A 25,780-nucleotide genomic window follows, 5' to 3' on the forward strand; every position below is an offset into this window, starting at 1 on the left:
ACTGCAGACGCCCGTATCGAATGCTGTGTAGGTACATATACATACAATATGTACTAGGTATACATGTTACATGTGCTGAACATTATTTGTACCGATAATGATGATGCCGCTTGCAACATGCTTTAATATTTCTTTGAGAATCGCGTTTGGTTTAAATTTTGTGATTAATTGATTTTTATGTCCTTAATGTGTTTTAACAAAATGATTTTATATTTCATCTTGTGCTGTTTTGGAAATATTGTTTTTGTATATTTTTCTTGTTTGGAGTGCTTTAAGGATAATTACAGTACTGCACCCTCCAATTTATGTCATTCACCCAGCTACAGGTTATTATCGTAAGTGGTTCGTTGCTGTTCATAAAATTCATACCACATCGTTTGGTATCTCGGAGCCCATTGAAGTGTGTGCAAATAATTTCAGGATAAAATGGCCTAGCAGAAAAGCTAAAAAAAAACTCTAGTCTATAAGCAAATATGTACTCAAAAAATGCAAAAATACTTTCCAATCTATTATCATCCTCAAGGGCTGATGGTTGACAGCGAAAAGGGGGGAACGGGGTGTTTCTCACAAAATATTGTCATTTTGTTATTTGTATAACTGCGCTTCCACCCCTTATTGCAAATAATGATGATGCTGATGGGTAAGATGATGATTACACAATGCATTAGGTGGGTGTACTCCGCTTTCACTCACTCTTTCTTCGGTGTTCCATGTTGCATCTGGAGTTGGGGTTGTTTTTTTTTCTTTTTTTTTTTTTTTTTCTTCGTTCTTTTGTAAAAACCATAATACAAAAATGGCTTTTAATGGATTTTCATGCATTTTGCCATACATGTCTCATTATGATCTTTTCCACCATCATCGCTAGATGGGTTACTTATACGCGTGAAAGAACGCATCCAACCCAACAATCTATAGCAGTTGTAGCTTCAAAGTAAAAACATATTTAAAGAGATAGACAGGTTGCAATAAAAAAAAACAGTATGAGACGAGAAATTTGACTCATTCAATTAAAAAATAAATATTTCAATAACTATAACAAAGATGGAATTAAAAACAAACTTAAGAAATTTCCATCAGGTTTTTTTGTAATGCACCTTAAGTCGCCTTAAAGTACAAAAGTGCTTTTTTTAATTATCAAAATTAGAAAAATGTTCACTTATTTGTAAGTGAGTAAAGCCAATTGTTTTTTTTGTATAACTTATTCAGACCATGTACCTATCTAACCAAATCAAGACTTAGTCAAGGTTGATGTGTTGGTGAAATAAAATAAATAAACTGAATTTAAATGGAAATTAAATAAGGAACCCAACTACGAAAGTTGAGCATCTAAAACCTTGTTCGAAAAAATGGGAATAATTCTTACAAATTACCTATAACATTTTCATCATTCTTTTCAAACATTATGTTGGTAACTATTTGAAAACCTTTTCTTTTTAACTTCTGAGTTTATATACAAGGACCTGAGTGTACATAAATGAACATACTTAAGCTTTAATATGCATTCACCTTCCACTTTCACGGGGCCGAATCGATCTGCAAGTCCGCCAGCACAAGTGCTTGGTATACGTTTTTTAAGACATTCAACCGAAATTAGAGTTTTCTCATTCTAGCACCGAAATGCAACATATGTATACATATCTGCACATGCATTAAATTTCATCTCAGCAGCATAATAAGCAATCATCCGCATAAAAGAGTCCCGTTTATATAGTCTGACACTCAACACACACCCCATATCGTTGTCATCTCTTCTTAAATCATATTCACAGGAAGATATGAGTAGGTACCTACCTATCTACCTTTATAGCAATGCAAAAATGGATTCCATTCTATCTGTACATTTATGTTTATATGTACCTACCTTCATGTACATCAAAATCTGTGCATACATATTATCGCAAGGAAGATGCACCTTCCTACACCTGTAGTCCTGGTTTTTGCTTAATGTTGTCTTCTTTTTCCACGTTTTGTTGTTTGCTTAAAATATCTACGAAATGCTTTTTCCTTTGAACTCTAAAAAATACATACCTGTGAATCTTTTGCCTCTTATAAAAAGTCCCTTGTTTTTTCAGTAATCATAATTTTGTTGTTTCTTACAAGACGGCGAACCGCGCACGTTAGATGCATAACAAAGATAACACTTTTCAAAGAGACATCTATGTACATTACATATGTATAAAACTGTTGTGCCTGTATGTCTTTGCTCTGTTTTCATCTAAGTCTATTATTGTTAAATCATACGTGATCGGAAGCAATCAGTATTTGAAACTATAATTATGTATTAGATATTGTTTTTCTATTAAACGTTCGACGTACATACTATCTCTCCCCAACCACGAAACCAAACATCATTTTTTGAACTCTTGCTTCACCTCACATCTAGGTTCCAAAATCCCAAAACTACCGACGTTGATGAAGAATAACATACAAAATGATCGAACTAAAATTTCTATGAACCGTGTTAAAAATTATTTAAAATTATCATCGCACGCTATTTTAGATTCGTTCACATTAAAAAAAAAAACAAACAAACAAACAAAACGAAAATTAAATTATAGTCTTTCTACGAGTATAGCTATTTGATGGTCATCGGTGCGCGTCTCTTGGATTTGGTATGTTTCTTTGTTTTCCGAATATAGGGTCGGATTCTAATAATTCATTTTGAAACGAAAATCTGTCTTGAAACTGGCAACTTTTGCGCATGTATCCATCAATTCTTCAAAATGACTTAAATATTCAAGGCTTATTAGCATGTTTGGTTGGGTAGGTTGACCCTTTAAACTATTCTGAATTAAGTTATTTATATAAATACATAGGTGTCAGTGTAGATATAGAATTCGAGATGATCGACAACTATTATTGTTTATATTTACTAAACCAGACATATACAGGGTGCATTGGTTAAACACAAATGATGTTCGATGATTTTTAAAATTTTAATTTTGATATTTATCAATTGTTAAAACATTAACTTTATGATCGTAATCGTATGCCGTGATTCGACCCGTTATGTTAAATCGGAATTAAATTTAAATTTATTTACCTTTACTATTTATTTTATATATTTTGCCTTAATATTAAGATATAATATCTTTAAAAATAGTTTATAACTTCAATATTTAATTAAATTTAAATTAAATTTTGGGAGTTTAATTTGTTTACTTAATATTTTGTTTTATTATTGGTGGTAGTTGTTGGTCATAATGGTATCAATATGAACTCCCGGATCATGCTTATTTAGAACTCAGTTATTTTAAAAGCAATATAATGTGCACAAGGTTGCCTTGATTAATGTCTATTTAATTGTAGAATAAAGTTAAAAAAAAACAACGCTTTCCTGTGTTTGACCTCATAAGCTTAAAGTACATTTCATTTTATTAGCTTCAATATTTTGTTGAAAGCTGAATTTGTATAATTCAACAACTGTTCTTTACAACATCTCTAAGAAAATGATTTCGAGATCTTTAACAAGGTAAAGCGTAATATATGTACATATACATACATTAAGGTGGCCCTTATCTTCGTTTTTCCGAAATTCCACGGTGGGTGGATATTAATCAGTTCTAAATATTATTTCAACTGCTAAGTCTGTTGGTATATATACATAAATAAAAAGATACATTTTGCTTGTGAAAATCACCCTTAATCCGGGAGAGGAAGGAAGTAAAAAAAAAAAAATAGGGAAACTGTTTCTCAACATTTCCAACCAGATACTGCATGTTTCAAATAAGGACCACCCTAATATACATACATATAAATTGTAAGAAATTTTGCTATTTATTATTTTTTAATTTCAAGCAACTCTTGTTTTAAAACTATCCTTCCCATCATTGTCTCAGTTTTTCTTTTCCCGAACATGCTGTAGGTAAACTAATATACTTAATTATATGGTTATTAAAAAGGAAGTATCTAATATGAATGCAACTATTTCCGAAAGTGTAAATAAAAGATTGGCTTTTTTTAAATTCAAATAAATCAATCAAATCAATTTCTGCCTACTGAAACACCCTGTTACAGTGGTGTCTGATTTATAATTGGTATACATTTTGGAATCTTTCAATATTCAATCTTACTAATTAATTCGCTCCGAAGTTGGTTATTTCATAATTGCCTCACTATTTATAACATGTGCTCATTTTGGATGGAACTGAATTCAAGTGACAGCATCGTAAAGATGATACGGTCAAATCTATCAATTATTTCAATATAGAGAAATTTGTGTCTTTCAATGTCTAATTTCTCTCAAATCGATTGATATGCGTGGAAATATATTTTTCTTGTTGTTGATTATAATAAAAAAAAAAATATTATTTCGATTTTTATTCGTGCGATAGTAAGTACTGTTGATTAAACTTATGAAGAAATAAATTTCATAGAGATTAAAATAAAAACAAAAAAATTAGGAACAAATCTTTTTTTTATCAACCAATGAATTTTAGTATTCATTTAGAAGTTGCTATGAAATGTGTTCAATTTACTTATAAAAATATATATACATATATGGAATTTAAAAACCGCATAAATTTGGTAAGAAGGGTTTTGATCATCATTACTTTTTTTCAACGTTTCTTCGAGGACCCTCCTTTTTCGTGGCGTGTCACCAAGGCACAGCAATCGAATTAAATAATTTCATTCCAATCAAATTACCCAATCATTTGCTACATTTATTTCGCACTTTTGTCGTTGGAGCTCCCTTCTTTTACTAAATTGAAAAGATGGAGAAACTTTTTAAACTTAATTATTTTACATTGTCATCGTCCTGGTTCCCGCCCCAATCCTCCTCTATCCAAATTCATAGGTCGCATTGTCACAGTCGTTTTCATTTTGCATCACACCACCTAACCATAACCCCTTCCGTTTCAGACACAAAATAGCTTTGGATTTTAAAAGGATTAATTTTGGAATTTGGAGAATAAGTGCTACTCCCTTTTATTTTAATTAGGGTAACTTCGGGCATTATGGCGCACCGGGCATTATGGCGCACCTCTCAACTACCATACTTTCAATACTCGCATTTAAATAAAACCAATGCAGAAACTTTGGCCTTCGTCGAATACTAGCCTTGTGACGATCGCAGGTCAGTGCTTTTATTTTTGTGCCAAACAAAAAAGAAAACAAAAAAAATATACCGGTTCTGGGTTCCAATATAATATCGCTTTGTTTTTGTTTGTGTGTATCTCGGTAAGTATACAGTGCACGTGTTTGTTGTAAAGAGTGAAACGCAGAGTACAGTTTTGGTTTGGTTATATCACTTGTTATATTTTAACTGAAGTAAGAATTGTGTTTAGTTTTTGGAGTTTTGTGAATATGTGTATATCTTGCAATATGGCGCAGATGTAATAAGGGCATTATGGCGCTATATTATACCCGACTGCACCATAATGCCCTTATGTAAAACTAATTTCAAAAGTAACTCTGCATTTTTTTAAATTTGAAAATAACCTCAATTTAACGTTAATTTTATGAAACTTATTTACAATTTTATTTCAGAAATGCTGAATATACGTAAAAAAAGTAAAGGGTTCCGAAGTAAATGGGGTTCGCCATATTGCCCGTACATAGGGCAATATGGTTTTTTTTGGACTATTTTTAATTTAATTTATTTTTTGTTAAAAAGCTTGAATTTTTATTATTAAATAATTTATTTATGTTACGTTTTTATGAAATTTAATTAAAAAAAATGATTGAAGTAAAAATTGTAGTCCGTAGTAAAGTTATTTGAGTTTGTGCTTAGGTATGCCATAATGCCCTAATTTACCCTACCCCCACGTTTATCTGGCGAGGACGAGGGTGCCTGTGCCCCATCCCTAAAACCAAACAATTGATTTATACCAATCGATTGTTTAGACGTTCAGACATTTTAATGATACAAGTTGGGAGAGGGTTTAACTATTACATTTCTCATCGTCAATCCAGAAAAAAGTTGTTCGTCTAATGCACTTTACAAAAGTTGCATAATAACGATGTTCAATTGGAGTTTTTGTGTAGTTCATTCTTTAATGTTTGCTTAGAGAATGACACACATGTATTGAATCATTTGTTTAAAATGTGCCGGAGGAGAAGCAAAATGTTTCCCATGATTCTAGATGTTGTCTTTGTGGCTCTGCGTGATGCGTGCAGTATTTTATGCGGGAGGCTTGCAATAGCTATATTTCGGTTCGTTATACTATTAAAGAGATAGACAGACATTCGAAAGGGTCACAGTCCCCACAGATAGGTTAGTGTAATCATTCAACTATAACCAGCCTAACACAGCCTATTCATTAAACAAATAATAATTTTATAATGACGATGATGACAATATGTTCATCCCCTTCACATTCTTTTGCAAATAAATTTGTCTAATCCTTCAATCAAAGAGTTCAGATACAGTACAAACTCGGTACTTCAGACCTGTCGACAAAACTGATAATTTAAATTAAATGTAGCTGTAATAACTATTGTAATTTTGTTTTTTGTAAACATACTAATAACGTTGGTTTCTTTATTTAATTCTCTTCTACAAGGCCGTCTGAATCGATTGACTTTGATGTTCGTTTGTTTATTTAATTTTATATTTATGGTTTAGTTGAGATATAAAAAGGAAAAAAAAATACTTGCACTTAAAATCGGTTAAAGTAGAAAAAGCTATTGTTATTCTCTTTGATTTGTTTTTGCTTTTATAGAAACAATTGGAGACGAAACTGAAACTTTTATTTATCCCTATTTTTATTTTCACGTGATAAAGATAAAACCTGGGAAAATTTATTTTTACTTTACTTTTACATATACTAATTGTTTCGGGAAAAGTTGTTCATGTTCTTAAAAGATTGCCTTATGCGGCAATTAAATGCGAAGCAGAAAATGTCAATTTAATTTTATAATGACGATGATGACAATATGTTCACCCCCTTCACATTCTTTTGCAAATAAATTTGTCTAATCCTTCAATCAAAGAGTTCAGATACAGTACAAACTCGGTACTTCAGACCTGTCGACAAAACTGATAATTTAAATTAAATGTAGCTGTAATAACTATTGTAATTTTGTTTTTTGTAAACATACTAATAACGTTGGTTTCTTTATTTAATTCTCTTCTACAAGGCCGTCTGAATCGATTGACTTTGATGTTCGTTTGTTTATTTAATTTTATATTTTTGGTTTAGTTGAGATATAAAAAGGAAAAAAAAATACTTGCACTTAAAATCGGTTAAAGTAGAAAAAGCTATTGTTATTCTCTTTGATTTGTTTTTGCTTTTATAGAAACAATTGGAGACGAAACTGAAACTTTTATTTATCCCTATTTTTATTTTCACGTGATAAAGATAAAACCTGGGAAAATTTATTTTTACTTTACTTTTACATATACTAATTGTTTCGGGAAAAGTTGTTCATGTTCTTAAAAGATTGCCTTATGCGGCAATTAAATGCGAAGCAGAAAATGTCAATTTCATTCCGATGAATCTCACAATACCTACCTAAAGTAAAAGTACCAATACCTTCCTAAAAGTAAAAAAACTTTGTAAATGTCTTGTTTGCTACGAACTATAGTTTGTACTGTTGACCTATGTTAATGTTTCCAACTGCCGTGAGTTTGATCTACTCTCCACCACGACACGCATACAGATATGGAATTTAAAAAAAATCAACAAATTTAGCCAAAATAAGGAAGCAATCAATTTAAAAAATCAAACTCTCCAATGGAATCACAAGCTTTCCCTGATTTAACCGCGCGACCCCGCACTCGCTGATTGTGGCCATAATGGTTATGGTCAGTCAACATCTATCAGAACAACAAAATACAAAACAAAAAATAATAATAATAAAACTAGTAGGTATAGTCGATTATCGAAGTGGATGATGCTCTGTCGGTTTAGTTGAGTGTAGGTAGTACATTGATTCGCAACAAAACGGACAAACATCACGAAAATATAATGTTCAACTGATTTGAATTGAAATTGAAAGGAAATGGACTGTCGGCCATACAAGTTTTTTTTTATTTTGTTGAATTGAATAATTGGCCTTTTGATTTGCGCGTTCTGAGAGCATGACATACAGAAGTAATGCACAATCTTAAAAATATACATACAGATATATAGATATATGTATATTTGTAGTGTAAACCTCTGGTACATTACAATTCAATTAACCGTAATTGATTGAGTAAGGGCATCAGGCGGACGAATGAAAAGACGGATAACCAAATGAACGTTGAACGACAACATAGAGATTAATAGACAAGCAATCATAAATCACTAACTCAACGTTATTACACGATAAGAAGACTTTTTGAGATTTCGATTTGAGTGCAGATTTTTCACGCCTTAAATATATAAATCTTCAGAATATTTTACCATAGATATCTCTCAAAATTGTCTACCGGAAAACTTGAATTTTCCAACCTTCTTGTTTCAATTTATCGTAAATTTCCGTTCAGCCTTGTAATTGAGTTCCCATTTTGTGTGTGCGATGATGTTCAACTAGATTAAGAATCTCTGATGGTAAATGGTGTATGGCTCTAGTGATGATTGAATGCTCACATCTAAGTGTGTGCATATCTATATGTATTTTACGATATAACGTTATGACTGAAATGATTCCTTGCCATTTCGGCTAATTGGCTTAGAAAATTAGAAGGGAATCGATTGATAAATCAATCCACCTATATATTACTGCCAGAGACAAACACGAAGACGACATTCGACTTGTGTTTTCCTTCGTCTGTACAAGAAACTTATTTGCCATCTGGCGACTAACTAATAATTCAATTAAATACGCTCCGAAAGTCATCGTCTTCGTCTTAGGAGTATCTTACTACGAATTCGATTTATATTTTCTCATCGATGTTCATTCATGTGAATTGAATTTGCATAAGATTTATGTTGTGCCAATTATTTTTCAATATATTTTTTGGGCGTCCTCAATATTCTTAGATATGTTCTTCAGTGTTCTTTACCCGCATCAGGACGCAGATAGATTTATCTGCATTTCTTGTATTTTATTTTTCTTGATTAAAACACAAGATGACCACTTCACCAGTTAATATTTTTTAAGTAAATGTACCGGAAATAATGACTTGATGAATTCTAAGGAGGGTCGACGGATGGATCATGATTAATATGTTAAATTAGTATAGATGCGGGTTTTATTTTAACAAAAATATGTGCTTGATCACACCCACATTCAAATATTTATGCAAACACATTGTTGGTATACATTTATGTGGATCTACGTGAAGAAACATTATCTTCTATTCTCAATACAACATTTTAACGCCACGATTTTAATTAAAAAAAAAAAAAACAAACCAAACAAATATTCTGTGAAAACAGTAGGTAAATATATTTAAAAAATGTCTGCATCTATGTATCAATGTATTTCAAAAGAATAAACCAATAAATTTTGTCAGCTGGCAATAACTTGGTTAAACATATATTATCTTTGTTTTTTACCTTCTAATTGTAAATTTAGGTTATAACTATAAATCAATGCAATCGTGTCTCGTCGCTTCTCCATCGCATTCACGCCTACCTTCTCTTTCTTATGATGATTTTTCTTTTATAAATATTATTTATTATATTCATCATATTAACAATATGACATCTTTATTGTTCTTTTTTTATTTTTCGAAAGTCATCTCGTTTGCAGAGATAAATTAAGAACTTTATCAAACATTTCTTAATATGGATTATATTTTTGATAGAATCAACAAACTTGAAACATCACATGAAACTACATACTTTGATTAAAAAATACTAAACAGATATAATGTGCACAAATAAAAATTAATTTATGAAAGAGGTTTATATACAAAATGACACTGTGCTAGAGAAGCTTTAATATATGTGATAGAAAAGATACCTTTGTGAATTTATTAGTTTTTTAGTTTATTGTATTGAATATATTTTTCTTAATAAATCTGATCTGTTCTTGTCACATGGTTATTTGGCATGCCAAACAACAAGATAAAATGAAGATTGATAAAGAGAATTATTATTAAGAGAAAAAAAAAAAAAAAAAAACAGTTTCACAATATGGATTAATTATTGTTATCAAAGAAATAATAGAAACGATTTTTAATTTTGATTTAAAATTTTTTTTTAGTTTGTCACCCATGTATAATTATAATTTGCAATTTTTTGACTATAGAATAATTAAAATTAGTCAAAATTAGTAATTAAAGAATATAAATACCTTAGATTATATTGACGATTAAGTGTCAAAATTTCCATAAAACAATATCAATTTGTGGATTTCAAAATTAAAACCTATATTAAATTAAAAAAGTATTGTTTAGTTAAAAATAGATTTATGTTCAAACATTTTACTGCGCAAACCATTTTTGCTTGGGGCTAAAAAATCAATTTTTCTATTAAGACAAATTATCTTTTAAATACTTTGCCAAATTAATACATTTCTTATATTCGTGTTCAAAAGGATTGAAATGTATTATACGCAGTCTGATAACTTTTTGAATTCACATTAAATCTAATTATGGTTTACATTATAAAAAATATAATAAAAGAGTACAAGAGTCGTGTTGTTTTATCCCACATCTGAGTGTTAAATCGATATCGGGTTAGTTGCCCTCACAGACTTCATTTATAACCGTCATTCTCATTAGCAATCACAAAACAAAATAAAAACATACAAATCCACACTTTCCGTTAAGACATTGCGGCATTGTGGCAACATTAGATCCACCAAAGTTACACAGGTATTCACTCATCTTGCAAATTTATATTTATGTCCTTTTTTTGGCCATTACCATCACGAAAGGTAAAGGGCATAAAGTACATTTCTATTCCTATATGGAGTCATCATCATTAGGATTATTGAAAAATCATGTATTTTTGTTTGTTTGTACTATTATCCTTCTTCCTGTCTTGTTTCCTATTCTTTTATTTTGTATACTGCCCGACAGCATCATCGTCATCCTCATCATCAGCATCATTGTCGTCGTTGCCCTCTCATCGTTCTCATCAATTCGTTGAAGATAAAGCATTTCCCTATCGCACTCGTTCATTTTGAAGGATTTATTTGCTTTTTCTTAAACCGCGCACTGAGTAGATATCCTGTGCGATTCAACTTTATATTTTTTTTTTTCTTTTAACTTGAGTGTCTACAAAAAAAAAAAATTCTAGAAGCCACTTTAAACAGAGATTTTTATTTCCATTTTGAGAATTTTTTGTTTGAAAAAAAAAACGCCTTTTACACAGGATTTCAGTTTTCGTCGTCGCGAATCTTTTGTTTTGTTTTTACCCTATTGGTCTGAACAAATGGTCAGAGTCTCCGGATCTCTCAATATATCATCAGACGAAACAAATAATAATATGAACCTTTTTTTTTGTTGTCGGTGCGATGATAAGGATGCTGATGCTGGATGTTTCTCAAAAGTATTATTATTGGAGTGAAACAGACAACAGATAAAAATATACATACATTGATAGAAATAACCCTTTTACTAGAATAAAAAGTGTAACAGTTCAGAAAATTTTATGACGGTCGAATAATTCAAGTCATAAGGAAAAAATGTTTATATCTACGTAGGTATACCTACCTATCCTCTCATTCTTTTTTTTTCTGTGGATAATAATATACTCACTCACTAGAATCTCCCATTTATTAAAATTTTTGTTTTTTTTTTTTTTTTGAGAATATGTGACTTAAAATTCTAAAATTGTGTGTGGAAATCATAAATTTATATTCGATTCCGGTATATATTCGTCCAGCTAAAACAAATAGATTACCATCCTTTTTATTTGGAATTCTTGTCTACGAAGCTTTTAATTTTACGTCCTGCTTTCCCAATAAACCCAACCAATTGCTAACGAGAAAATGACTTTGATCTCATTGTGTTGGTTAGTGATATGTATATATAAATGGGAATGACATGTTTTCATATTTTTTTTTAACGTTGTGTGTTAAACCAACCAACATCGCAGGTCAAATTTGTATCCGTTGTCGATAGGATCTCAAGTAAAAGATTTTCTGAATTCTAAATTACGGTCTAGACTATGATTTAAAAAGTAAAAACATATACAAATTAAACCAATCATTCATGTCGTCATTTATTCAATTAAAATCTGCCGAATAAAACCTCGAATATCCTTCCAAATAGAATCAAACGTAATTACTAAATACCTACTTTTCTATTAAAAAAATGTCAAATTGATAGCAGATTATGATAATTTGATTTTTTCTCACTTTATCACAATCTCACAGAAAAGAGCAATTTCCGGTAAGTGAAATCTTATGCAGCGTGACTAATTAATTGGTAGCAGACAACAGCGTACTTTGATTCCCCTAAAAAAAAGACTTTTTCAGTCGCTCGGTTTTTAAAGAGGACATCAAATTAATTTGTCATTATTTGGGATATTCTTTTGGCTGTTTTTCAATTTCCTAAAATTGTAATTTTACCAGCACCCTCAAATTCGGTGATAAAATTACCAAAAAGAACTCACTTAAAGTCCTTATCGTTTTAAGCTTAGTTGGATAAAATTTAAGATCTTATTGTTGACGAGTTGATGAGTCAATCGATTTCGCCTTAAAAAATTGCAAATACAAAGTTACATATTCTAGAGGATTATGTATTTGTATATATATATGTATATATATGTAAATTAGTTTTAACTCTCCGACATAATTTCATCTATAAATATCCCGAAAACGAAGAAGGTCTTATTTGTAATATTTTGTTACAAATCACAAACCTGGCAAACAAGAGCATTTAATCAAAGTCCAAAGTCACCCGCAAAACCGTCATCTATAGAGGTATAATAGAAACAGACTCATGGCAATCAAATAACTTTTCTTGTACGAGAGACCAACAACCTTTTTTCCAGAAACAGGAGAGATTATTCAATGAAAAATTATAGATGTGGTGTTGTATAGATACTGTATATCTTCCCTCGCTGGAATTCATTGATGCATAAATATACCTACCAACATGGATACAAATTTATGAATTTTATAAATATTTTTGATCTGTGACGATATTATGAGGGGTTGCCATCTTGGATTTAGAAGAGGACAACAAACAGGAAGGAGGAAAAGAAAACTTTTGCTCAAACTATTTAGTATGTATTTAGAAAACTCTGCTGTATTCCCAGAACCGAGAGTCCTGATGCTTCTTGTCCGTGCCACAGTGCCACCCAATGATGTTCCTCTTTATTTTGTTTTATTTTTTGAGGAATGTGTATATTTTTGTACAACAAATATTATTGTATTGTGAAGCTCTTCTCCTTCACGACATGAATAAATTGAGAGTACTGTGCTTCAGGGTAAAAGCGTCTTTCATTGTTTACTCAAGCAAGCACCATCGCATACTTCTACACACGCCCGCCGAGAGGAAGCACATAGACTATATATGTGGGTATAAGTATACGGGAATAATAATGCAATTGAAGTTCAAACAAAACAACATAGATATGCCAAGCATCCTGAACTGGCACAAGCTGCAGCTAGACTATATGGTAAGGCAAATTCAAGGCACTGGAATTAAGTGTGGTGACATATGCAAGTGCATGCAGGAAGAGAATTGATTTTTTTCATCTTCAATTTTATACGTGTGTTTTATTTGAAGATTTCTACAATTGAGGCGAAAAACAATCGCAAAGCAAATAAAATAATAAGTAGTTGAAAAAAAGAAGTAGAAAAGGACGGTAGTCAACAATGCAACCATACTCCATAGGTATGCATGTGATTGCACTCGAGGGATGAACATAGAGACATCGCACACAGTCAGTGTTTGCCTTCACAGATTCCCAATGTAATCCCAGATCTACCCTTGAAACGTTAAATAAAAAAAAAAAAAAAACATTTTAAGACTTATTTTCTACAAAAAAATTGATATGTCAGAAGAAGGTAAAATATTTAATTCAAAAAATACCTGATTCTCAGATTTTTTCGAATTATAAAATTTAAAATCATAGTTTTAGTGATAGACAATATCTTTTTAAAAGAAAATTTACAGCAACAACTTAGAAAGTTAGATTAAGTAAAGTTTAACTACTGTACCTATTCAAATTAAATTTATTTGTCAACGAATTGCCGTGTTCCATGTTTCTAACATTTTGGCTTTACAATTTCCGAATGTAACAAACTTTCGACAAAAACAACTTGATTGAACTCAGATTTTTCTTAAATTAAAATCGTTTTTCTATGTTCTGAGCTCTTCTAAAAATATATACATACACTCCTTTTCATCAGAATAGGTACACAACTTTTCAAATGGTCAGTATTCGTTTTTTCCTTACAGTGCACAGTGTGGTAATTCTATTGACTGGACAAAATAGAAAAAAAAAAGTTTAGCCATATGATTTTAAATCATGAGCTGAGCTTCTCAATACAATGGGTAACTGTAATTCATGTTTGGTTTTTTTGTTTTCATCTCGGATTATCGTAAGCTAAGCTTGAAAGTTGGTTCTTGTCAACAGTTGGATGGAAATAATACAAAGTATTCTATTTTTCGCTTGAGTTTGGTTGACGACTAAAAACGCTGTGGTAGTTTTTTTGTTGTAATTGTTTTTTTTTTAATTGTTAATCTACATTTGGGGGTAAGGTATTATAATTTTTATTTATTAATTACCATTGCAACTATTTAAAAAAAATAAATTCTGTATGAAGACTAGGAAGTGCAAAAAAAAAATATCTTTGTTTTTCAAATAGAGGTAAAGTTAATTTTTCCGCATTTTTCCGGTCTGAAATTAATTAATTAGTGTTTGGTGGAGTATTGTCACTAAGATAAGCTAGTTACATGTCTCGCGTTTTCTCGACCGCCATACAACTTTTTTCACTTTTCAAAATGAAGTCAAGATTTTCAAAAAAACAAATTTTCGAAAAATGTGTCAAAACTGCCAAATAAGATCGAAAAGACAGTTTTTTTTGATCTTTTAATGAGCAGGCATCATCTTTGGAACATTTTTGACAATAAATAAAAATTAAAAACATATATAAAAGTTTTGTGCTTCAAGTTAAGCGAAAAAAAGACAAAAAAGGTGGAAGACACTTTGGACCACTCTTTAAACATGAATTTCATTTTGCTTGACCAATATTATGTGATAACTAAATAAACAAAAACAGTAGATAGTGAAACAAAAGTAGAAAAGAATTTTTAAAAACTAAAAAAACGGGGAAAATATAACAAACGGAAGGTTAAAAGTCTCCTAAGTGCACCTATCCATTAGAAAATAGTTAAAATCAGTAGAATCGCTCTCCGCAAAATTGAAAAAGCATATTCCAATAATACCGGAAAGGATTTATGGAAATGTTCTTTGAGTGGAGGATCAAAATGTATAAAAGATTAAGTTCTGATCCTCTGGAACCACTAGACCACTGGAATTTTCAATCTAATGAGGCATTATCATTGATGAATGATGCTTTTCTGTCGGAACATCTTAAACAAGTTCAATGCAAAAAGCAAGCAAGTGTAAAAGGCCAGAAATAGGGTCACGAAGAAATTTAGAGAATTATTAGCTTGAAAAACATCGAAGGTAATATAAACACAGCTGTTTTTAATAGGCCCTTATGTTTCAAGTTTGCATCGCCGAAAAAGGAGTTACTTTTTTAAATTATCTGCAGATATTTTTTAAGTTGATGCCATTTTTTATGATTGTGAAGCATATTTTATTAAAATCATTGCTAAAATTTTAATTTAAAGCATGGTATTGAGAAAATAAATCATGTATGTCACCTGTCAAAAACGTGTGTAAAAGTTCTATTTCTTAATAAAAACTAATTATTCTGCCTCTCTTTTTTCGTGAATAGCAATAGAGTTTTTATTTATTGAGATTTAACCCACTTTTTGCAGAAATTAAAGATTTCTTTTTAAAAAATCTTTCTTTTTTATAGAATTTTATCTATTCACATTCATTTGTTTAAAACTGTTTAGAAAAAAAGTCGATTTAACGCGAGTTATTAATTTTGTCCAGCTAGATTCGTGATTGGTCACACTGTGCAGTGTAGGAAAAATAATAATTTTTTGATTTCAAGTCATTGTTTAAGATGTAAGCAGAATCAGCAAAAAAAATAATTCAAAACGTGTGGTTATTTTTCTTGTTTCTATATGGCAAAGCATTTCACATCGAAAAACTGAGTTATTTTTTTGTTTCATCAGAATAGGTACACATAAAGAATGATGTCAAAGTGGTCCATGAAATTAATTTAAACCAAGTTCTTCTTAAAAATATATTTTACTTATTTTATTTTTTGTATAGTGGCGTTTTTATTCATAAAAAATAACAAAACTGTCCAGGAATTGCATTGTTAAATTTCTTTATGCAATCTATCTGAATCTCTTCCTAAAATTGTTAAATGGTGGATAAGGAAATATTTTTGTCTTAAAATCGACTTTCATAAATTTTATCAGTAAGGGCTAGCCATTTCCAAACATTTTCAACAAGGTTCAGGGTTGTTTTCTATGGCAGATACTGAAGTACTTCCTTAATTTTCACTTCCTCCCAATATTTTACAGAGCATTTTTTGTGGTAGTAGGCGTGGTCCTGTTGAGAAATTCAGTATACTGGTTCACAAATACTAGAGAATTAAGGAAAAGTTCCTTGAATACTCATTTACAAATAATAGTGACCATTCTTCACGTTTCAAATTCATTATTTGTATTATCGTAGTAGATTATTTTATTACATGCCTTAACACTTCTTTTTTAACAATGAATTTGGTCTCAAAATGGTTTCTCCTTTCGCAAAATGTAAACTGATAGTTTAACTCACATCAAAATTAAATGTTCATTAATCCAAAAATAACAAGAAATACCACTCAACTTTTCATGTGGTAAGGGATTTCAAAAACCTTAAACGAATACAATTCTGTTCTTGGTTTAGTGATGGTGTCTTTTCAAAATTCAGCCATTTTAGAAATTTCGGACTAATGACCATTCTATTTACTGTCCTAAAATTACAAATAACAACTGTTTTTCACTTTTATTCTTGTCGTTAATCCACCAAAACTGGTAGCACATTTAAAAATTTACTCGTCTAAGAGTTTTTTTTGCATTTTTTTTACCATCATTCATTTTTTTGTACTCCCAGAATGTTTGTATATAAAGTCTGGATAGAGCATATTCACAATTTGTAATTTTTTAACCATACCAGTACTGGTGGATCCTTCATTGTTTGTTTTATTTCTTAAGGTGTTTTCACCAAAATTTAGCGATTTTAATCCACCCATGTTTTTCAAAATGGTAGTATGATTATTAAATTAGACTTAGGAAAGTCCAGTTTTATGTTTAAATGGTAAATTTGCTCGAAATCCACAAAAAACATTAAAGATAACAAGGGTGTACCTATTCTGATGAAGACAAAAATAAGTTAATTTTTCCTCAAAAAATACTTTACAAGAAAAACAATGGGAAAGTTATGGTCCATTTTGAAATATTTTTAGCCGTTGCTTTTCTAACATCTTAAACTATCAAAAAACAATAAAACCTTGTTGGGTCACGCACCAATATTGGCGACAAACGGTTAATGAACATTAGAAAATTTGTGTACCTATTCTGATGAAAAGGAGTGTATATTAAATAAAATTTACTACATATATCATATATGCAGATATAATACATATGTAAATATAAATATGTAGGCATATAAAAAAGGCTGTTGTGTAAATTCAAAGAACTTTTAAAAATGATTTTTATTCTTAGCATTATCTAGCAAAAAAAACTTCCCTCAAAGGCTAGACACGTAAAATTAATCCTCGTACTCATTTGTAAAAAACAACCATGTGATCAGGTTAAAAAAAAAACAACTCTTTCTGTTCAAATGCACAATTTGTAAAAGGGCGAATTTATTGATTTATTTGGAAATAACTGATAAAATTCATACATATATTTATATTCCCCTCTTCCTATACATTAGAGCTAAATTGCAAAAGAAATAGAATCATTTGAAATATACGAAAGGATTGTGAATTATTGCGAAAATGATTGTATATTTGGTTTGGTTTTTTGTGTAGAAGAGCCCAAAGGAGATTCAACGATGGGTACCCCCTTTGTCTGAGTATATGTTTTTACCATCAAACGCACTCGTTTTGTAATTAACAAAATTGCCAGGGAGCAGTACCTAATAGTACTACCCATGACAAAACCAATACAATATTAAAATCAACCCCAAAAAATATATAAAAATATTTCTTTGAATAATACCAAAAAACACCATCATCGTCGTCGTTGACGTCGTCATCATCAACATCATCATCATCCTCACAACCACCGTAGACTCCTTTTCATATATCTGAACGTTCACCCGGACCAACAATCATAAGACCGAAAGGGGTCTTCTGCTGTTCCTCCTGCTGGCACAGGTTTCAACTGGAATCTTCTGTCGTCTTTCTATACCGCTCTTACACACAATAAGCAGTAATCAGCTAAAGGCGCATTGAAACAAATATCCTTTTTCGCCGCCCAGCCCGCGACTCCCCCAACTTGTTGGCCTACCACCTTTATACCTATACTCATCATTCAAATGGGAAGTAAAAGGAATTAAAACTCATTCTAGCGAATATTTTCAAAAGTATATACCTATCTGCTCTTTTGAGACTTAAAGCATGAGAAGAAGCAATGTCATTGATTTTTGATACCATATCTGTGTATTAACAGAAGGACATAGGTTTAATCTAATATCCTTTTTCTCACACCGAATTAGATTTCCTTTTTTATACACACACACAATTTCGTAAGGTTTTTTTTTTGTTGTATATAAATTTGATTTGTTGCTTCCGTTGACCATAAAAAAAGGACGAATCCATTTTGTTTAATGTAAGAGAATTTACCACTGGATTCATCTTACTTAATTAATCAAAAATCCATACAATCGAAAAGAGGAAACAATAGCAAACTAGATAGCTACTTAACACAAGGCTTGTCATTCTTTTGACCATCAATACGTATAGATTTCTGATGCTTCTATGAAAGCAGCAAACGGCAAAAACTCAATACATTCACTATCAAAACTTTACCCGTCGAAATATTCCCAAATTATTTCTTCTTATTGGATTTCTATCCTTTTTCTCACACTAAAGATTTCACACAACCACTATCGCCACGCCACAGTTTTCCCGCACATCCCACTTTGCCCGCGCCTCTAACCCCACCGTACCGTCAGAAGAAGGACAATGATTTATAGAAACGAAACAAAACGAACTTGCTTCTGAATAGAAATATATACAAACAATGGAAATCAATGAATTACCTCTTTACTCAAATCCCGTGTATTTGCTCAATATTTCAAAATTCTGCGCTACAATTTGCATGCGAAGGGGTTGATTTTGATTTGGGAGTTGTAAATGTGTGTCTTCGATTATAATATGACAACCATACACCTTACACCACCCAACAATACTTATTCTCTTTGCCTCTACCACCCCCAGCTGTGCAAATGAAAATGAAAGGATTCGTTGTATAGAATACTTACAATCTGACAAAACTCGCAGAATATTTTCGTGTTTATCTGTTCTGAAAACAGTTGAAGAAGGAATGAGAATGAGGTGCTGGGAGTATGGTTGATCAAGAAATATAAGGGAAAATCTGCCATCGTTTTTGAAATTTTGATTCGATTCATTAATTAATACGAGAAGTAGGTAAGAGAAGGGTGATGTATATCTAAACATAGGTGTGGTGGGCAGGGGAACAGGCAAACGACATTCAGTTTGAAGATTAGATTGGAATTTTATTTCATTGGTAAAGTACCTAAAGGAAAGGGAATTCAGTTCAATATTAAAGTAATAAATCAAATTGAATGTCTGGAATCGAATTGTATTTTGAAAGGTTGTATATTTATACACTTCGCGGAAAATAGTAGGTATACTGAATCATAACCTTGTTTTGAGCTGAAATTTCAGGTACATAATTGGCACACCATTTTTTGTTTACCTGAAGTAGACAGCCGACTGTATTGAGAATCAGTTTTGAATTTATGTTTCTCTATTTTCGAACCACTAAAATAAGTGAAGTTGTCTTCACTCAGCGTTTCGCTCGTTTTGCTCGGCTTCTGATATACATATCTGCGATAGAAAAAAAAACTTATTTTTTACTAGGTAAATTAAATGAAAACTAACATTTATAAAAATAACGAACAATTATGAACGAAATTCATATGAACTTTTTACCAAACAATCATAAAATGTGGCAACGCTTTTTCATGAATATTCTCTCCTTCTTTAATATCCTCTCCAAAAGCTGGGTGTGTGGTTTTGAAATGTATTATTTGCTCATAGCTAAAATAAAAACAAGCTAAGACGACATTATATTACCCATCACTGTTGCTCCGGCATCAAAATAACATAACATATTTTTTTTCTTCTTTTTAATAAAATTACGCACCCCCGTGGTGTAGTAAAGTACTTGTAGGAATGCTGCCTGCTTTCACCACCCTATCCAAGGTATACAGAGCCATAAAAACACACATACACATATTATAACAAAGGGCATAGATAAACCTCAGTTATAGATATTGTTTGAAGGGAAAATATGATAATTGGAAGATTCGAAAATTCGACAGGGATTGCTTTCGGTATTCGGTGAAGGTATGTGTACGCATGTTAGAGTATAAAAATATAGACGTTCTCCCTTAAGATAAAGTCAAGACAAACTTTTTGGCAGTGTTTGGTTGTGATTAAGTCCATATAAAGGAAAGAGGCAGAGGCGGGTATGATGATGGGTGTGTTGTGTATGTTTCTTTATTGACATCGCCTTTGTCAAGTTGACTCTTCGAACTTCCAAGTTAGTAGATATAGTCAGATCGCGTTTGTTGCTTAATCGCCATGGAGGCCTTGCCAGCACATATACTTAACGGTAAGTTGACAACGCACGAAGTTTTAAAACACCAGCTAAAATTATAAACGTATTCCCTCGTCGAGAATATTTTTCTTATATGGTCTACAGCCCCATATCTTTGTGAAGGGGGGATTTTGTGTGTACTTTTATTTAACCATCATATAATAAAATCCCAACTGTATGCCGGCGGTGGCAACCCTTTTTCCTTTTCTTCGACGTCGATTGTCGGTTGTCGTCGAAGACAAATTCTGAAAATTTATTCAATTAATTAAAGTCGATAAAAATTCTGCACACTGTGTGTAGGGGATGATTATTTCTCCTGCCACATTCCCATAAGAGAGACATCCTTACGTGACACAGGCTCACACAGCACACACATGCCGAGGAATCGACTTAAACAAAAACACGAAAGCTTTATATTCTTTGTAGAATATACGGTATCTATTCTGCACGCTGTTCTTCGCTAATGAAATAATGATGGATCCTTTTTTTAGAATAGTAGGCAGAAATAATAGGACGGAGTGGTTGAGGGAAGGGTTGATTCATTTGTAAAGTATCTAAACAACGTTCGGTACCTATTCCCACATCAAATTTTTCATACATCATTGTGATTGGAAATTATTGCCATATGTCTTTGGAGCATTGAGTTATGCACACGCACGATCGAACCATAAACATACATATTTATACTGCATACCAACTTAGCAGTGAAGGATACCTTTCCTACACACATTATTTTTATCGTTATTCTCATGGGTTTGGTTTCAATAAATAAATTATCAAATATCGTGTTTATCACAAAATATCGATGGCGCACATTTATTGTTTGATTGCCCAATAAAACTGATTAGCATGACAAGCCCTAATATTTATAATTGATTTTATTTATTTCTTCTCCTTTAGATTAAAGCACTTATCGCTGAGGTTAACCGACTGCAAACCCTCCACGAATCACATATTGTACAGATACAAAGACTTGAAGATAATCTAGAAGTGAAACGTCAACACATTCTGAAACTTGAGACTCGTCTGCAGAAACAACCACAACTTTTCAAAAACGCTGAAGCTTCTGCTGTTGAACCCGTATCATGTCCAGAAGAGAAAGAATCTATTTCTATAGTTTCCTCTGAGCCACCAACAACAGTTGAAGAAATTCAAGTTAAAAAGGAAAACCAGTGAGTAAAATATTCGCTTTCAAGCATTTCCATACCATAAGTTAGTAACTTACAAAATTTCAACCATACTTTTGATTTTTTTCTAATAGATTACCATCAACGACAAGCGACATCACAAGTCAGCCAGAGGCTTCTGTCAATGACCCCAAACATTTCCAAGAACTTATAATCGAAAGAACTAAGGCTCTCGCAGTCGCAGCTCATGCATCAAGTGAAACACTAAAAGGCGAAGGTAAGCAAAACTCCTTACCAATACTTTCGACCCTCAAAGCCCTCTTCACACATAAAAAAACAAAATCAGATCAAGAATTTACTTTTCTTTTATGACACCTACGATGTACATGGCGCGGCATTTCCTAAAGTGGCGCCTGCATTTATTGCCACAAGTCTCATATAAATCAGAGTGGGTTATCGATGGTTGTAAAAAAAACTACACATGCGATATATGATATAAAGTGTCGCGCTATGCTTTTGTAGTTGATTTATTTTATTATTCCTTATTTGTTTGCAAAATTTTAAAAATTATATGTTCATTCGGAGATTTAGATATTGATGTTGTTTTAAAAGACCGTTTTTCACAAAAATGTTAAACATATGTATACATTATGAAATTCCACTTCATACTTCCCTCTGAAAAATTTGCGTTTCACAGGAATTTCCAGTGATACAACCGTTGCAACAGCAGACCCAGAGACAATCAAGACTTGCGATAACGAACCTTCATCGTGCGAGGTCTCTAACAATAACCTAGATGCAAACGTTCAGCATCAGCAGGATTTGCAGTCTTCATGTGAGTCAGCGGCTGTATCAGAGCATATTCCTTCGTCAAACTTTCAAAGTGTCGATCAGTTTGGTTCGCTGCTTGGCGGTGAGTTAGTTAATTCATATTGGCGTCGTGGCTTCGAACATCTGCCATTGGCTCCACAAATTTCGATGCCTTTGCAACAGCCATCGCCAGCAACTACTATTGCTTCTGCTGCAGTCTCCATAGCAGCACACTCACCACCAACAATAACAACAACACATCCAACCTCTGAAACGCCAACATCGATTTTCCAAAATTTCCCATCAATTCTTTCATGCCGATCGCCTCCACCACTTCCATTATCGGTCACAGGACCATCAACCACAACTCTTTTGAGCCAACTAGTCAATTCAACCTTCTCATCGAATTCAACTCCTTCTCTTCGAACAGATTCCCATCCAACTTCTTCGACAACGACTACGGGATCCCACCTTCAACAACCTCCACTACACCACCACCAGCACCTCCACCACCAGCATCAGCATCCTTCCCTTCAGCATCATCAGCAACAACAACATCACCACCAGGACTTCGAGAAGGCAAACAGCCATCACGATTCCTCTTCAACAGCAAGCACGCCTAATCTTCAAGACCAGCGGTCTAATGATGGACACATTACTGGCTCCAAATCCGCCAAAAGTCAAGAAGATAACAACAACTCACTGGGCTCTCTGACCCATCTTCCACCTGCATTTCTGCCCGGTTTGCCATTCCAATTCCAAGATCGCGGTCATTTCCGCTTCGCCGAAGATATTCAACTTCCACCTGGAGCCTCTATGGCTGGCCGTCTAGGAGAATCCCTCATTCCCAAGGGCGATCCTATGGAAGCCAAGCTACAGGAAATGCTCCGTTATAACATGGACAAGTACGCCAATCAAAGTTTAGACACGCTCCACATATCACGACGCGTTCGAGAGCTACTTTCCGTGCACAACATCGGACAGAGACTTTTTGCGAAATATATTCTCGGTCTATCCCAAGGAACTGTATCCGAATTGCTTTCCAAGCCAAAGCCCTGGGATAAACTGACTGAAAAAGGCCGTGACAGCTACCGCAAAATGCACGCCTGGGGATGTGATGATAACGCTGTGATGTTGCTTAAGTCTCTTATACCCAAAAAAGGTAAGTTGAAACTTCAACCATGATACATTTATATCATTCTTATTTTTCTACCTGAATTATAATTAATTTTAAAAATATTAGAAGCATACATGCATACACTTACATACATATGTACCTAGATAAGAAGAATTAAAATAAACATTGCTTTTCTATAAATCTCTCATGCTAAATCAAAACTTATACTGTTATACCTCCATAGCGCAATTATTGCAATCGGTACAAAAGTTGACAATTAATTTATAGCGATTACTCATGAACGAGGGTTGCGAATGAACATGCCGGTGCAGGCCCCTCCTAAAGAAGTCGGAAGTTTCAAGGCACCGACAGATATCAACGACAATAACGACAACAACGATAAAAAGGTTCACAATAAAGTGCTTCCAGAGTTCAAGACATTGTGAGGCGCGGATAGACAAATATTTATAGATTTTCGTTTTGGTTTCGCATAAAATTAATTGGCGCCCGAATAAATTCAAATTCCTTTCTTTTATACTCTGGCAATCGACCAAAAATCGAGGGTCAACAAATTGCTCATAGAGGGCAATTGAAAACATGTTGAGTTCATTTGTTTTGGCATATCTTAGAAACGGACTTTTGTTTTGTTTGGTTCCGTTTTTTATACCGAAATCGAATGCAAAAGACACGCTATACCAACTGATTGGGATCTTGTATTACTGATACTTAACCCCCTCTGTAGGAATAAATATTTAACATTCGTTAGGAATGGGAAGAGAAGAACTGCAATGCCGAGGAGGCACATACTTATTACCAACTTCTCAGCCTGTAATTAAAAATTCGCAAACAAAAAATAAATATAAAAAAACAACCTGCCAATTTATAGTACAGGCGCACAAGCAGTTCGTTCTGTCATTAGTATATTTTTTATTTGTTTTGCTTGTTCGATTTTTTTTTCTTTTGTTTTCAAACATGCAGCTATTTTTGGTGGAAGTGCACCCCTTCGTGTTGCAAACGAACTTTGCAGATGGTCTTAGATCTAGAAACGAAATACATAGACTTACGACTGTATGAAGAACAAAGAAACTTACAGTGACTTTAATTAAATCAATTAAAAATCACAAAAACAAACCCAATTATTTGCCCATCGTCTTGTAGTTTTTTTTTTATTCGTGGCGACCCTTTCAAGGGACCACAAACACTTATTCAAAAATAAAATCAATTTATTTGCAATTCAGAAAGAAAGACGTATGCAATAATGTGCATAGGTATGCAATCGCCCATAATCAAAATTAAAATTTAAAAAAAAAAACACAAATAATCAAACACAAATTATTTGTGTTTGTTTAGTAGAGTTTTGAAAATTGTAACAATTTGGCATGCTGCCAAAGATGACATCTTCTCATCAGCGAGCGCGTGCGGGGACATTTTTAACGCTTCTGCCTTGGTATAGTGAGGTGTCACGCATATTCGTTTTTGCTGTGAATACACACAGTACATCCTACTTGTTGTCACTAGTAATTGCTTCAAAAATATAATCTTCTGATGCTCTATCTAAAGAAATTTTTGAAATCTGAAAGACCTGGAACTCTTAATCAGTGTTGTTAGTGTGTGAAATTTTATCTTTGTTCGCTTCCGCTTTTGTTTTCGATACAATTCTCATAAAATAAGTAATAATAGTTCAAAGTATCTATATCTTAGATAACTATTGGAAATTAAAGATTTCGTTAAATTTTGAAAAAAAAAAAAAATAAAAGTAAAAAAATTCCATTTAAACTTTTTTTTTTCAAAATATTTTAGATTTTTTTTACATTTTACACTTCTAAATGACAAGAAATATCTGTCTGCAAATTTTGAATAAAATTGGCTAACCTTTGATGAAATATACGACATTAACTAAAAAATGCATCAATTTGGCAGAAAACGGCAACGCCATACCGTTCTAGGAAATTTTTG

At 32.3% G+C, this 25,780-nt stretch overlaps 1 protein-coding gene across 3 annotated transcripts in view; it reads left to right on the forward strand.

Moving 5' to 3' along the window:
• Window positions 1-25,780, forward strand: part of LOC129919954 (homeobox protein cut) — an 80,125-nt gene that overhangs the window by 42,797 nt on the left and 11,548 nt on the right. The window contains exons 1-4 of one of the 3 annotated variants that reach the window (XM_056001084.1): window positions 4,486-4,527; window positions 21,671-21,942; window positions 22,032-22,174; window positions 22,595-23,869. In XM_056001084.1, coding sequence (XP_055857059.1) covers window positions 4,501-4,527; window positions 21,671-21,942; window positions 22,032-22,174; window positions 22,595-23,869 — 1,717 coding nt within the window. In that variant the 5' untranslated portion in view covers window positions 4,486-4,500. Of the gene's footprint in view, window positions 1-4,485; window positions 4,528-21,670; window positions 21,943-22,031; window positions 22,175-22,594; window positions 23,870-25,780 lie in introns of those variants that run through there. The other 2 variants (XM_056001082.1, XM_056001083.1) reach the window with 2 other exon arrangements.

This window comes from Episyrphus balteatus, chromosome 4, assembly GCF_945859705.1.
Source record: "Episyrphus balteatus chromosome 4, idEpiBalt1.1, whole genome shotgun sequence".
Taxonomy (NCBI): domain Eukaryota; kingdom Metazoa; phylum Arthropoda; class Insecta; order Diptera; family Syrphidae; genus Episyrphus; species Episyrphus balteatus.